This window comes from Trichechus manatus, unplaced genomic scaffold, assembly GCF_000243295.1.
Source record: "Trichechus manatus latirostris isolate Lorelei unplaced genomic scaffold, TriManLat1.0 scaffold00053, whole genome shotgun sequence".
Lineage (NCBI taxonomy): Eukaryota > Metazoa > Chordata > Mammalia > Sirenia > Trichechidae > Trichechus > Trichechus manatus.
Window position 1 is genome coordinate 11,683,838 of NW_004443989.1, and position 13,813 is coordinate 11,697,650.

The 13,813-nt window shown below is 60.1% G+C and overlaps 2 protein-coding genes across 4 annotated transcripts; one reads left to right on the forward strand and one right to left on the reverse strand.

The window, feature by feature from the left end:
• Positions 1 to 117: 117 nt before the first annotated feature.
• RNF166 (ring finger protein 166) lies at positions 118 to 7,474 on the reverse strand. Of its 2 annotated transcripts, XM_004377757.2 has the most exons (6): positions 7,221 to 7,474; positions 4,859 to 5,015; positions 3,231 to 3,343; positions 2,544 to 2,658; positions 2,180 to 2,287; positions 118 to 1,180 (listed from the first exon to the last, which is right to left on the reverse strand). In XM_004377757.2, the coding sequence occupies exons 1-6, from the start codon at positions 7,373 to 7,375 to the stop codon at positions 1,115 to 1,117; spliced, it is 714 nt and encodes a 237-aa protein (XP_004377814.1). In that variant the 5' UTR covers positions 7,376 to 7,474; the 3' UTR covers positions 118 to 1,114. The 2 variants fall into 2 exon arrangements, with proteins under 2 accessions (XP_004377814.1, XP_004377815.1); XM_004377758.2 differs by lacking the exon at positions 4,859 to 5,015 and having other exon boundaries at positions 3,231 to 3,298; positions 7,262 to 7,375.
• A 118-nt stretch (positions 7,475 to 7,592) lies between these two features.
• On the forward strand, positions 7,593 to 13,798 carry CTU2 (cytosolic thiouridylase subunit 2). Of its 2 annotated transcripts, XM_004377759.1 has the most exons (15): positions 7,593 to 7,660; positions 8,333 to 8,422; positions 9,421 to 9,499; positions 9,722 to 9,781; positions 10,463 to 10,523; positions 10,995 to 11,104; positions 11,227 to 11,522; positions 11,823 to 11,958; positions 12,118 to 12,249; positions 12,544 to 12,635; positions 12,740 to 12,843; positions 13,062 to 13,218; positions 13,338 to 13,404; positions 13,577 to 13,635; positions 13,723 to 13,798. In XM_004377759.1, the coding sequence occupies exons 1-15, from the start codon at positions 7,593 to 7,595 to the stop codon at positions 13,796 to 13,798; spliced, it is 1,587 nt and encodes a 528-aa protein (XP_004377816.1). The 2 variants fall into 2 exon arrangements, with proteins under 2 accessions (XP_004377816.1, XP_004377817.1); XM_004377760.1 differs by lacking the exon at positions 13,577 to 13,635 and having other exon boundaries at positions 13,723 to 13,761.
• The last annotated feature ends 15 nt before the right edge of the window (positions 13,799 to 13,813 follow it).

The following is a 13,813-nucleotide window of genomic DNA, read 5'->3' on the forward strand; positions in this document are numbered from 1 at the left end:
TGTCTGAAGGCAGAAGGGACTGCCCCCCCCACCTCTCAATCTGGTGACCCCAAATGAGCTCTTGATTTTAATATTTGTAGAATAAAACCACTGATCAAGTTTGGCTATAGATGCTCTGAAACATTTTATTTAAGTTGTTTTAAAAGACAGCAATAACTTATGCCATGAAACATGTTTTCTGGCCCCAGCCCCCTGCAATCTGCCCCTCTGGTCCCGGATGGGGACAGGAACACTCCGTGGACACTCTGCCAAGCCAGGACCCTGGGCCAGGCCATCCTGTGTCTCTGGAAAACCCTGCCTTATCTGCAGACCCAGTGGCCACCAGTGAGTGGGCTGGGGCCGGAGGTTTCTTCCTGGCCACTACTGAGAGAGAAACTGACAGCCTACAGAACCTGAACCATAGAGTCATCTGGGGACCGAGCTGCCACTGCCACATCACACGTGCAAGAGTGGAGCCCCTGGCCCCACTGGCTTTCACTCCTGCCTGGTCTCCTCTCTCCCCCGATTCCACACAATGCTTATTTTTCATTATTTTTTTTTTAAAAAATATAATCTTGTAAATGTTCCATAAAAATACTATTATTCCTAGTCAAACACGGATATTGCAGTATGAAGAGTAACTGCATTTTCTTTGCTCTATAAAATGTGAAAAGATTATCATACTGGATAATATAGAAAAATGCCAGAATTTCTAGGTATCACAAAAGCCAGTACCAAATGAGCAGGTGAAGGTGGGGTGGAGCCAGGACAGCAGCGGTGTGGTGGGGGTCTTCAGTGGGTCTACCCTGACCCGCTCTCCACTTAGCAGCAGGGCCTTGGGTGCAGAGTCCTCATGGCTTTGAATGACGCCACCTGTTCCAGGGTCACAGGCCCCCCGCCTGGCCACACTGTGAGGGCACCAGCTCAGTTGCAAAGCCCCTCAGACCCAAGCTATGCTGCAGAGAGGTGAGGGGTGGCTACTCTCCTGCCCCCGCAGCTTGGCCAGCTGGCCTCCTCATGCCTTATGGAGTTTCCACCTGGCCCACAGCTGCACGCCCACTCGGGAGCTGGGGAAGGAGCCAGACCTCAGGCGCAGGGTGAGTGGCTGACCTCGTGGTGGGGAGGGACCGGGCGTTCAGTTCTCAGACAGAGACAGGGCCAGGGCAGCCTGGAAGGCAGCTTCCTCATCGATGCTGTAGTCCTGGAAGACAAGAGGTGTCAGCCCTCTGTTCAGTCACCCCCAGACAGATCAGCTCTACCACATCCAGTCTTCCACCTTGGGGTTAACATTGGGTGGGAAGGGGGCGTAACCATGAGGCCCGAGGGGTGAACGGGGTGCATGCAGGCCTGGGGCTAGTCCTACACTAGCCCCTCAAAGGTAGGAGAGTGAGATGAAGGTGTCACAGTCCCTCTAACTCTCTTCACCCTCAGAAGCCCTGTGCTCTCTCCTGTGTGGAGCAGGGGTGCCTCCTTGGGGGCCCTGTGGCCACCTCTCCCCAGAAGGGCCCGTGGACACTCCATTGTTCTATCTTCCCAAGGGGGAGGAGCTGCAGAGCAAAGGGGTTGTGACAAGGCCCCCAGGCAGGGCTAAATGGGATACCCCCAGGCCGCTGCTGACTGGGAAAGCTGCCTTGGGCTCCAAGTCCCACGGACACCTGTGCTGGTCTCGGTTGCCCAGGCTCCCTCTGGTGGCCACTTGGCCTTTTTTTTTAAAAAGAAAAAAAAAAAACAAACTTTTTCCATTGAGTTGATTCCGACTCATAGCAACCCTAAAGGACAGAGCAGAACTGCCCCGTTTCCAAGGAGTGGCTAATGGATTCGAACTGCTGACCTTTTAGTTAGCAGCTGAGCGCTTAACCACTGCATCACCAGGGCTCCCCACTTGGACTTAGCACCCCTCAAAGCCCGACCCGCAGGCTATTCCACTAGTACTGTGTGCTTCCAGTTTTCTTGGAATGCTTGGGACTCTAAGGCTGGTTCAGAGCACAAGAGAGGGCTTCGAGGGGGAACAGGGTACAAGTGGGGAGGAGCTATGAGGGGGAGAGTGGGGGCACAAGGGGGAAGGGGCACAAGGGAAAGGAGGTGTGAGAGGAAGAGGGTATGAGGGGGAGGGGTATGAGGGGGAGGGTAGGGCTGGGAAGGAGGAGTCAGGGCTGAGTCTGTTGGCTGCTTGCTCTAGTAGGGACAAGGGGATACCCACCACAAAGGTGTCATAGGAGAACTTGTGCCGGTGGAGGAGATGCTGCAGGAAGTTGGCGCTCTTATAGCTGGGGTCCCCCCAGGGCATCGCTGAGCAGATGGGGCAGACCTGGACAAAGGACCTCGGCGTGAAGGGGCACAGGAGGGGGCATGGGGGAGTGGGCAGGCAGGCCTTGCAATGCAGTGTCTGGAGAGCATGGCCTGGCCTTACAGCAGCCCCCCACCCCATGTCCACTCTCAGAGTACCCTCATGTATGTGGGGCCTTTGGGCAGGGAGGGAGGCTCTGCTCAGCAAAGACCCCGCATGGAGCAAGGAGGAAATTTGTGGCCTGATAGGTAACTGACGGGGTGGCACAGGGGCTCACCACGCGGTTGGGGTCGCTGCGGTGGTTCTCCACACAGTGCTTCACCAGTTCCTGCTGGTCTAGGTTGCGGGCACCGCAGTACGGGCAGGTGAAGGTGGACCTGTTGGGAATGTTGCTGGGGGCAGGGTGGGAGGGGAGTGAGCCACGGCTGCCGGCCCTGGAACCGTGCGCACCCCTGCAGCAGTGGTGTCCTCTGGGCACCCCCTTACTCCAAACACCAGGGCCCGAAGAATGCTCCCCTGCCTTCCCAGACTCCAGGCACGTGGCTGCCACCTAGTGGCCGCGTGCATCACTGCAGCAGAACAGAGCCTGGAGTCTGAAGACCGGAAACCCCCCTCATTCTGTACTGGGGCTCTGGAGTGAGGTGGCTCCTGCCGGGGAGCCCAGACCCCTGCCCCTGCCCAGACAACGTCACTGGGTGGAGCTGTCACCACCAGCCTGTGGCCGACACTGGCTTGCACCTGCTCAGGGACCCTTTCCACCTAAGGGCCACTGAGATGCAGCCTGCCTCAGCCCCGTCCTGCCCCTCGGGAGAGGAGCCGTGCTCCCCTGGGCAGCATCCCAGTGACAGAGCGGGTATCCTGGTGTCTGGTCAGCTCCGGGACTCAGACACATGCTCCCACAGATGAGGTGGAAACCAGGCCAGCCAGGGCCCCAGTGTTTGCTCCAGGGCTTGGGGCTGCCTACCTGGGGATGGGCTGGGATGTGGGCACCACAGGGACAAACTTGGGGCAGTTGGCCATCTGCTCCTGGACCTTCACACAGGACGAGACGTGCACTCGCATCTTTGCCAGGGCCACCTAGGGCGCAGGAGGGGGTGGGAAGGCGGCTGGCCTAGGGTTCAGTCAGCCGGGGTAGGGGGTGGTATCCAGAGGAGGAGCAGCCTGCAAGATGGAGCCCAGTCCCCTCTGCTTTCCACTCGCTGGGACGCAGCATCCATCAGTGGAGACGCAGGGCAGGAGGGGACAAGGGGGAAGGAGGCTGTGTCCTGGACTGAGCAGCTGTCACTGCCCGGCCTCTCTGGGTCACAGCTGCCCCACTGCTGCCTGGGACTCCTCCAGCAAGCTCACATGGGAGGACTTTTGAGGGGCGTTCCAGTGAGGGGTACCTCTCCTGATAGGACTAGGGGACAAGCTCCCCTTAGACAGTCAGGAGTCTTCTGACGGCATGGCAGAAGTGTGAGAACACAGCACAGCCTGCAGCCCAAGCCCCCGTGGGGTGTCCACTCAAGAGCAGAAACCGGCCTGCAGGTGGTGCTGAGGCGCATCTCCATGTCGTTTTCATGAAGGAGTGGGAGGAGAAGGCCCTGGCCAGGCCTCCCAGGGGAGTGGATGCCATGCAGCTCTAAGTCCAACACATGCCAAGGGGCTGGGGTGAGCTGTGGAAAGGTTTTTCACAACCCTAGTGGGGGAGCAAGGCAGCAGGAGAGTGACACCATGTATGCACAGGCAGCGGCTGGCAAAGCCCTCCCCCAACCCTGGACAGCAGCTGCTCAAGGAGCTCTAGGTGCCACCATCCCCGGCTCTCCCAATGGCGGATGCTGCAGTGCCTGCCTGGCGTAAGCATGAGGACAGCACGTGCTAGGGAAGACCCAGACTGCAGATGTGAGGTGCTGCTACCAGGCGGGGCAGCTCTGTAAGTGACCCTGGAGGCTCTGCTCTTTCTGTCCCTCCAGGAATGTCTAGTGGGCTGAGGCTGCGGTGCAGAAAGAGGGGACACCATCTGCTTGCCTCCCAGCTGCTGGCAGGGCCTTCAGAACAAAGAATGGGGCAGCTTCACATGTGATCAACTGGTGGAGCACTAACTAGAGAGGTGGCAAAGCCGGATGTGGAAAAGCAAAGTGAACAGAGCTGCTTCCTCTGCTCATGGTCGCTGAGACAGAGGTACCAGCTGGAGTGACCACGGCCATGAGGGGCACAGGGCAGGCTCCGGAGGAAACTGGAAAAGGAGGCCAAGGTCAATGACAGGAGCTGCCAAGCCCTGCCGTGACGTGTAGGACCCGGCACGTGTGTGATGGATGTGGTAGCTCCACACTCATATGCCACATGGCAGGGGGGGAGCGACTGTAGGGACCAGGACATGACATGGCAGGACTCTCCAGGAACCGGGCAGACACAGGCAGGGCTGCACCCAGCAGGCCCTACTCTCCTCCTGTGACCACGGCAGGAAGTGTGCACTGCACAGGGAGCCCATGCAGAAGCACAGACTGACAGCTGCTCAACAGGAAGGAAAGCAGCCCTGTACCCTGTCCTATTCTGGGGTGCAGACCGACTCAGCCCCCAGGAAGGCCCAGGTGCGGGGGCGGGGATGGGTACCTTCTTGTTGCAGCCGCGGCAGGGTGCCTTGTAGGACGAGAGCTGCTTCTCCACGTGGGTGGCCTTGTCCACCTTCTTGGGGTCAAAGGGCAGGCGGCAGAGTGGGCAGAGAGGGGATGGCACCTGGAGGCATGGCTGGAGGCATTCCCCACAGAACCTGAGGGAGGACGGGCCTGAGTGCCCCAGCCCTGGCCATCCCTCCGCACATGCTGGCTTGTTAGCAGCCTGAGATCTCCAGGCTGGCATCTTGGGGAGGGTCCATCAGAGGGTTCCCTTCTGGATAACTGCCTGGGTGTCTGCCCGTGGGTGACAGGGTCCAGGGCCCAGGGAATTCCTGGAGCGCCTCCACAGAGTGCAGCCTCCTGCCCACAAGCTCAGACTTGGGAGCTCCCCCCAGGGCACCTTCTTCTGTCTGGCACTGGAGCCAGGAGCGCTTGCCCCCACTCAGGGCTACTGACACTACAATATCAACTTTGTGGAAGGAAATTGCTTAAGTCAGGCAATTCTCAAAGGGGAAACAGCTGGATCATGAGAACACATTCTGAAGGAAACGTGTGAGCCCTTAAACTTTCTGTGCCTGTCTGTGTATGTGCCTCAGCAACAAAGAACACAGCTTAGAGAAAATAGGAGGCTGAGATAACAGCCAGGGAAACAAAGCCAGCAGGAAGGGGTGGGATGGGGGGGTCTCGTCCAGGCTAGGCTGCAAAATAGGCTCCAGTGGGGCCAGCACCAAGACTAGGAGGAGCGCTGTCAACTTCTGCCTGGAAAAGTACCAATGGCAGTCAACAGGAACAGAGACTTAGCATGTAGTTCTGTATCCTGTGCTACTAAAACCGCATCTTCAAGGAAGACTTATTTGAGAATGAGGAAAAGACAATACTGATTTGTGCACACAGGACATTGTATACTCAAGGCTGAGGTCAGGGTGAAGGTGTTGGTGCCAAGGGGGGCTCCTTTAACTCAGTCACACCACCTGAAACCAACAGAGTAAAGGCTTTCCAAAACTAAGACCGGGACCAGCCCGACGGAGCTCTCAATAGCGGAGAGCACGCCTTCAAATACCCACTAGTACAAGTTCACGAGAGCCAAGTTCTGCTCCAAAGTGACCCCTGCTACCTCGTGACAAATAGCCTGAAAGATGGGAAGCAGCCCCCTCACAAGCTAAGTTGGCATGCTTGTTCTCAAGGTGTGAGCAGGCGCCTGTGCAGCCTGACAATGAGGAAAGTGACGTGCAGGCTGGTTCTTGATCCTAACACTGTGACTCGCAGGCACACACCCACTGCCAGCAGCAGCTCCAGCTCCCTTTTTGTATCAGCAGCCTCTGAAGTCAGCTGCCTTTGTCTGCAATGTTCTAGGGCCTCCTATCAGCCTGGGAGCACCTGGCCAACCCTGCCCCCTTGGAGCAAAAGCCCCACCTTCTCAGCAGGCTGACTGCAGCCGGAGCCCTCAAGCTGTCTCCCTTCCCAACTCTGCTTCTTTTCTCAACCTGTTGCGGTGGAGTCCATTCCAACTCATAGTGACTCTATACAACAGAGTAGAACTGGCCCATAAGGTTTCCAAGGAGCAGCTGGTGGATTCGAACTGCTGACGTTTTGGTTAGCAGCCAAGCTCTTAACCACCGCACCACCAAGGCTCCTCTTTCTCTCAAGAACTGTACTATTCAGCCATTGGGAGAGGCCTTGGAGCAGAGAATCTTATCTCAGCTCTGAGTGGAGCACAACTCCTGGCTGGGAGCAAAGTCATATTCTCAAGTCCTATTCCTGAAACACCCCTGGCACAGCTGAAAACCGCGGTAAGGTGCTTGATGTCTGGTTCCCTGCGGGCCAGCCTGTCTGGCTGCTCAGTGTGACCCAAGTTCTCCTTTGAAACAAAACAAAACAAACCAGCACGAGACTCCAAACAACCCCTCTCCTAACTTTAAGGAATTCCACTCTGTGGTAGTCAAGAAGAGCAGGCAGTGGACCTAAAAACGAGTTAACAGTAAAGGCCACAAGTCATTTATTTACAACGGCCACCGCAGTCTCCACAGGGTAGACCGAGCGGAAGACGACAAGCGCGGTACAGCCTTCTGGTATCCGGGCGGTCCCCTCCACGCCCCCCACCACCACCAAGTCCGGGCAGGACTGCAGCTCTTCCCCGTGTGGCCAGGCGGCGGTCGGGCCGAGCGCCTGGGGCTGAAGGGCAGGAGGCCGGGTGGAAGATGAACGTGCCGGAGGGCAGGTGTGGCGCTGCGCAGGGGAACCCCGAGCCCCGACGCGTTCTAAGTACCCCGCGCGCCCCGCGCCCCAAGTGCTCCGCGCGACGGCCTCCACCAGGCCGGGCGGGCGCGGACCCGCACCTCCCAGAGACTGAGCGCACTCACGTGTGGCCGCAGCTGCCGATGGCCACCGGCCGGTGGTAGACCTCCAGACAGATGGGGCAGCTGTACTGCGCCTCCAGGCCGCTGTCGCCACCCGTGGGCCCGGCTGGCGGCTGCCGCTGCTGAGCCGAGGCCACTAGGCTGCGGAACATCGCCATCCCGGGGGCCAGGCCCGCTGCCGCCGCCCGCCCCCTGTCCCGGTCTGGCCCGGCCGGGTCCGACCTGAGCGTCACGGCCGCGGCGGCGCAGCGCTGACGTCATCGGCACGCGCCCGCCGACACCAGCCGGGCGGCCGTCACGGCCGCGACGGCGCTGGTGTGACGTCATCACAGGGCGCCAGTCACCGGTACTGCTTCCGCCGCCCGCAGGGCAGACATGTGCCAGGTGGGCGAGGATTACCGGGAGCCGGTGCCCAAGGACCCGCCGCCGCCGCCGCGGCCTGGGTAAGAGCTGGGCGGTCGGACGCTCTGGGCCGCCTCTCCCCTGCCCGCCGCATACCGGCGCTCCCGCTGGCGGCGAGCCTTGCCCGGAGGAGCCCACCTCGGCCCAGCCTTCGCCGTCACTTCTGGGTCCCCGCGGGGTTGGGAAGCGGGAGGGACCCTAACGGTTCTCGGGCCCAGCGCCCGGTGGAGACTGGAACTCGCTCCGCAGCACCAGGAATGGCTGTTAAAGCTCACTACACTCACTCCCGCCCCTAACTCTTGCAGCCACTGGGGACAGCTCTGCCGGTCACAAGCCGTCTTACTCGGGGAAGAACCCGGCCTTTCTGTCGCTTTTACCCACTGTTTCTAGTCCTACTCTCCAGTGCCACATAGAACAAGTTACGTCTTTTGTCTCCATGCCAGCCCTGAGAGATTGAGACGTGGCCTTTATGTGTCCCAAAGCCTACTTCTCCAGGCCAAACAGCTCCCCACATCGTTTGGTCTTATCCTTAAATTGGTGGCTGGAACAAACCCTGTTTGTCTGTACAGCAACCCACCTACCCCCCGTGACCACTCCCACATGTGGTGCATTCCTCTCACCTAGCTGGGGGTGAGAAACTGGACCCTGTCTCCTGGAAGCCCACCAGCTTAATCTGTGTGCTGTTCTCCTTCCCCTACTCCCCATCTTCAAAGTCATGAGCAGCAGAAGTGTATGAAGTGGTGTGTGAAGTGCAAGAAAGGTGCGCCTGTCTTGGTGATCCGGGCGGGAGATGCCTTCTGCAGGTGAGGACCTGGAGATACGGAGGCGGCCCTGGAGAGCAGTCTCCCACAGCAGTCAGGACCGCCTACAGTTTTTAAACTTTGTTTCTTCTTTTTAAAAGCCTTCGGTTACTTGAGCTTCTAATGCCACTCCTGCTGACCCTGGTGTCATAGCAGAGGTGGGAAGTGTTGGTTTCCTGCTTGGGTAACGTTCTCCTACGATCTAGCCCTGGACCCAGTGACAGGGAGGTATCAGATGGAGCTTAGGGGGAGAGTTGAAAGTGGGGCAGGGATGTCTAGATTGGTGTAGGGTGTAGAAGGGATGGACATTTGGGGGCATCTGGGCCACACTGAGGAACACATCCTCTGGGTGAATATCACTTACCTCACTGATGCCTGTTTTAGCTGTGAAGGAGGTGGGTGGGAGGAGAGCTCCAGGCTTCCCCAGGTCGGGGGAGGGCGGTGGCCACAGTGAAGGAGCAGAGGCCTATTCCCAGAAACCTGGGTGTGAAGGCTCTCTGTTTTATCTCTAATGTGGTACTGTTCCATCTCCCTTGTGTGTAACTGTTTGAATATTTGTTTCCACTTGATCCATAGTTCCCAAGGACAGGGCCAGGGCTCTCCTTCCCATTTTGGCCTTTACTGCCTGGTGGCTTTGTGGACTTTTTTTGCACAGTGAATGTTTGTGCCAGGTACAGCCAAGGGCCCCAGTGCTGTGGAAGATGAGGCTCATCCACAGTTGGCGAGAACCCCTCCCCCCTTGCTGGTCTATGATGCTGCCTTTGCTGCAGATTCAGGCTTCTGATCTTCAGCAAATGTTCTCACCCTGCTTCTTAAAGATAGAACTTGTTAAGGAAGGAGTAACCAAACGTAGCCTCAAGTGTCCACCTTGCTGGCCAGGTGTGAACAGACTTTCTGGTCCTGATGCCAGGGGGCGGGGGGGCCGGGCGGTTTGGAGGGACTGGCTGTGGGCCACGGCCTGCCCGGCATTTTGGCCACAGCTGGTGGGGTCTGTGTTGCAGGGACTGCTTCAAGGCATACTATGTCCACAAGTTCAGAGCCGTGCTCGGGAAGAACCGGCTCATCTTTCCAGGTGAGAAGGTGAGTGTGGGGCCTGGGGTCCACCGCCTTTGCCTGGGTGTGGGCACTGGGTCCCAGAGCCAGCACCACCCCCGAGGGGCCCTGGCTCCTCAGGCAGCCAGTCCATGCCAGCCACATACCCCTGTGGCTTCAAGGGGGAGACACCATGTTCCTGGGGTCTTCGGGGTTGGACACATTCCTGTTGGATGTGTGTGTGCCTCTCAGGGTGCCTTCTCTCCCCAGGTCCTCCTCGCGTGGTCAGGTGGGCCGTCGTCCAGCTCCATGCTCTGGCAAGTCCTAGAGGTGTGTCCATACCCACCCTTCCTTCCCTCCCAGGCCAGGATTGCTGTGGGGTTGAGTTCTGGGGTGGAGGGGCAGCCCTTCTTGGCTGGCACTGCAGTGTCCTTGGTCAGTGCTGGACGGGCTGCCTGGAGGGTTGCAGGTTGTGTAAGGAGGTGCACAGCCGGAAGCCACTTCTGGGATGTCACCCTGCCCAGTGCAGTCCCATCTACCCACTCCCCTGTGTAGAGTATAGGCATGTGACCCAGGCAGAGTGTGATTCAGGGTGTCCCTTAGGCCACTGTGTGCTCTAGGGGCTCCAGGTCCCAGGGACCAGTGTGGTGTGTCAGATGAGACAGGTAGATGAGCGTAGGCGCCTTTCGGCAACCCAGGGGCTAGCTCTGGCTGGGGTCTTCCATGAGAACTGGGTTTTATGGGGCTCCAGCAGGAGGAGGGGCTTTGCCAGGTGACGTGAAGGCTGGAGGGGTGGCGCGGGCAGCAATCTGAGATGAGGGTGCAGCGAGGGCCTAGGCCCCAGGAGCATCACCTTGATCTGATTAAACTGTTCTTCTCAAGACAGCCTGAGGTCCAGGCGGAACCTAGCATCTGGTGGTGGGGGTGTGTCCTATGGCTCTGTGCTGCAGACGTGGGATGATTAGCCATCGATTCCAGCCCAGCTGAGCCCCTCGTCTCTCCTCCCTGCAGGGCCTGAGTCGAGAGTCAGCCAAGCAGCTGCGTTTTGTGCCTGGGGTTGTCTATGTTGATGGTAGGTGTGTGTGGCTCAGGCTTTCCAGGTTTGGCCACTCTGGCCAGTGGACTCCCCCCCACCACCCCGGTGGACAGGTTAAGTACTGTAGGCACTGGCCTGGCACAGGGCCCAGGGTAGGGGGTGGGGGCATTGCTGACAGGGACAGACAGCACTGCTGTTGCCTAAGTCTCGGTCATTATTGGACATGGTTTGGGGCAGGGGCATCTGACTTCTCTCCCTGAGCCACAATAAAAACCTGCTGCCAACTCTGAAAACATTCCCCAAAGGGAAATGGGCTCACATCCGTGGTTTTCACAAAACTTGTGCCCTGTGGAGTGCTGCCACATGGAGCTGGCCACACGGGACCCTCTGGGTCAGCTTGGGGCCTCTGAGTGGGCCCTGGGGCCCACACGCTCTGGTCCTAGGACAAGATGGACACCCCTCCCTGGGCTCGTCTGTGGCCGTGACTCCTCTCTGCCTGGCTTGCAGAAGGAGCAGCCTGTGGCCGGAACCCGGAGGACAGAGCAGAGACCCTGGCTGAGGTGCAGTCAATCCTGCGCTCCACCGGCCTACCGTGGCATGGCGTTGCCTTGGAAGAGGTGGGCATGCGTCCACATGGGAGACAGGAGGGGGTGGTCCTGGGGCATGTGTGTGGCCTCAGTTTCCCCTTGACCACTGGCCTCCCCGCTTGCCCACCTGATGCACCTTTCTGGCCTGGAAGGTGTTCGGCCTGCCCCAGTCTGTGCTGCGGCACTTCTCCCAGGAGCCAGCCATGGGCGATGGGGCCTACAAAGAGGCCGTGGACGGCTTCATCCAGCAGCAGCAAGGGCTGGGGACTGAGGGGGCCAGGGATAGCCCCAGTCTGTCCCCGGGGTTGGAGCAGCTGAGCTGGCCCAGCCCCCACAACCCGCAGAGCCCAGCAAGGCCACACACGGCTGCCGAGACTGAGGCTCTGTCCAGACTGTTCAACTCAGTGAGGACACTGACCGCCAAGGAGGAGCTTCTGCAGACCCTCCGGTGAGCCTGGCCCTCTGCCCAGACCCTACCTGCCCAGATGCCTCCACCCTGAGGTCTCACTCTGCTCACCTAGGCCCCCAGACCCCTCTTAACTGGTGTCCCGCCCTGCCCAGGCCTCTTCCACCCTAGGGTCTCACCTTGCCCAGACCCCCTCCACCCTGGGTTTTCACCCTGCCCAGACCCCCTCCACCCTGGGGTCTCACCCTGCCCAGACCCCCTCCACCCTGGGGTCTCACCCTGCCCAGGCCCCTGGGGTCCCACCCCGCCTCCACTCAGGCCCCCAGATGCTCTGGCCCACAGGACCCATCTGATCCTGCATGTGGCTCGCACACATGGCTACTCCAAAGTGATGACAGGGGACAGCTGCACCCGTCTGGCCATCAAGCTCCTGACCAACCTGGCGCTGGGGCGAGGGGCCTTCCTTGCCTGGGACACGGTGCGCAGGGTCAGGCGGGCTCCCGGGGTCTTCCCTTTCCCTTGCTTCCTTCACTTGGTGTGAGCCTGGCCCTGGCCCCCCCAGCTGGCAGGGAAGTGGGTAGTGAGGGGGTCCAGCTGTGGGCTGGCCAAGCATGGTAAGAACCCCCCGTTCCCCCAGGGCTTCGCGGATGAGCGGCATGGGGACGTGGTGGTGGTGCGACCCATGCGGGAACACATGCTGAAGGAGGTCGCCTTCTACAACCACCTGTTTGCCATCCCCACTGTGCTCACGCCAGCTATCGACACCAAGGTGGGTGAGCACACTGGGTCCTGGCCTGGCCCAGTGGAGGAGGGGCACAGACTTGAGAGGGTAGGGTGGGGCAGCAGGGTGACCTCTCTCGGGGACACTTGAGAAACAGGTCAGCTGGCTGCTCTCTTCAGCCCCAATAAAGGTGACCCCCAGGTAGTGCAGGCAGCACCCCCTCTTGGGCAACCCATGTGACTCCACTCCAGGTAGCCCCAGCCTCGGTGCTGCCCTCTGTACTGGGGTCTACCCTGCACACTGGAGGCGCCCTCATAGCCCCCCCACCTGACTTTCCCTCAGGCCCCCGAGAAGGCCAGCATCCACCGGCTGATGGAGGCCTTCGTTCTCCAGCTGCAGGCCCAGTTCCCCTCCACCGTCAGCACTGTGTATAGGTGCGGGGCAGGGGAGTATGTGTTTGGGCGGTGGGGGGAGAAGCACCTGCTTGGGGCTATCCCCTACTGATGGTCACTGGTGCCCTGTCCCTGCATGGCCGCAGGACAAGCGAGAAGCTGGTCAAGGCACCCCGAGCTGGCCGGGCCGCCAGCCCTTCCCGCCCCTGCTGCCTCCTCTGCCTGTGCATGCTGGACGTTGACAGCGCTGGTCTGCACCCTGGTCGGTGTGGGGGGGCGTTGGGGGGCTCTGGTCATGCCCTGGTTGGGGGTGGGGGCAGACTCAGGTCACGTCCTGGTCTCTGGGGAACTGTGTACCTGGGGTTGGGAGGCAGGTGGGCTTGGGTGTTGGTCCAGCAGCCCCTGGAGTCCCCAGGCCCTTCCTGCCCACTCCCTTCCATGCCCCCCCAGCCCAGTCTCTGCTTACAGATAGTGCCACGGCTTTTGGGGCCCAGTCCACCACAGCCCTCTCACTGAGGCAGGCCCCCGCCCTGCAGACCCAGGCCAAGGAGCCCACAGTGCCCTGCTGCTCACCAGGGCTTTGCGAGGACCGGGGCTGCTGCAGGGGGGCCAGGCCCAGTGAGAGGTGAGTCCCTGCCCATTCCATGGCTGGCTCCTGTAGCTGCATGAGATGGGGGCACCCCCAACTCTGCCTGCACTACTGAGGGCCAAGACCAGGGGGACAGGCCCAACTTGCTTCCCCAGGGAGGATCTCCAAGCCTGTGTCATAGAGCAGCTGTGCTACAGCTGTCGTGTGAACATGAAGGACTTGGTGAGTGGACCTCCCACTTGTAACACATGGCCCCTTCCCCACCCTCAGCCCAGAGGTGGGGTTCTTTGGGTTGAGGAAGGCGGGAGGGCTTCTGGTGGCCCTGGCCCCAACCTGGCTCTGGAGTGTGACCTCTATGGCTTTTGGACCTGGCCACGTGCCCCCTTTGTTGCAGCCCTCCCTGGACCCCCTCCCACCCTACATCCTAACTGAGGCCCAGCTCCGCAACCACAGGTACCTAGGACAGCCCTGGGTGGGGGACCCTTCTGGGCTTAGCCCCATCCCAAGCTGGGCAGGGGTCCCACTGCAGCATCCTTGCAGGGCCCAGGCCATGCAGGAGATCCAGGAGTTTCTGATTGAAGACAGTGAGGACGAGGTGGAGACGGGCCAGAGCTGAGCCCCTGACCGCATC

Excerpts from the sequence above, each read along its gene's own strand:
- RNF166 (XM_004377757.2), bottom strand. The coding sequence starts at position 7,375 with ATGGCGATGTTCCGCAGCCTAGTGGCCTCGGCTCAGCAGCGGCAGCCG. Across the intron at positions 5,016-7,220 it reads ATCGGCAGCTGCGGCCACAC|GTTCTGTGGGGAATGCCTCC; the intron begins GTGAGTGCGCTC and ends GTCCTCCCTCAG. Across the intron at positions 3,344-4,858 it reads GCCGCGGCTGCAACAAGAAG|GTGGCCCTGGCAAAGATGCG; the intron begins GTACCCATCCCC and ends CCTGCGCCCTAG.
- CTU2 (XM_004377759.1), top strand. The coding sequence starts at position 7,593 with ATGTGCCAGGTGGGCGAGGATTACCGGGAGCCGGTGCCCAAGGACCCG. Across the intron at positions 9,500-9,721 it reads TCATCTTTCCAGGTGAGAAG|GTCCTCCTCGCGTGGTCAGG; the intron begins GTGAGTGTGGGG and ends TTCTCTCCCCAG. Across the intron at positions 11,523-11,822 it reads GAGCTTCTGCAGACCCTCCG|GACCCATCTGATCCTGCATG; the intron begins GTGAGCCTGGCC and ends TCTGGCCCACAG.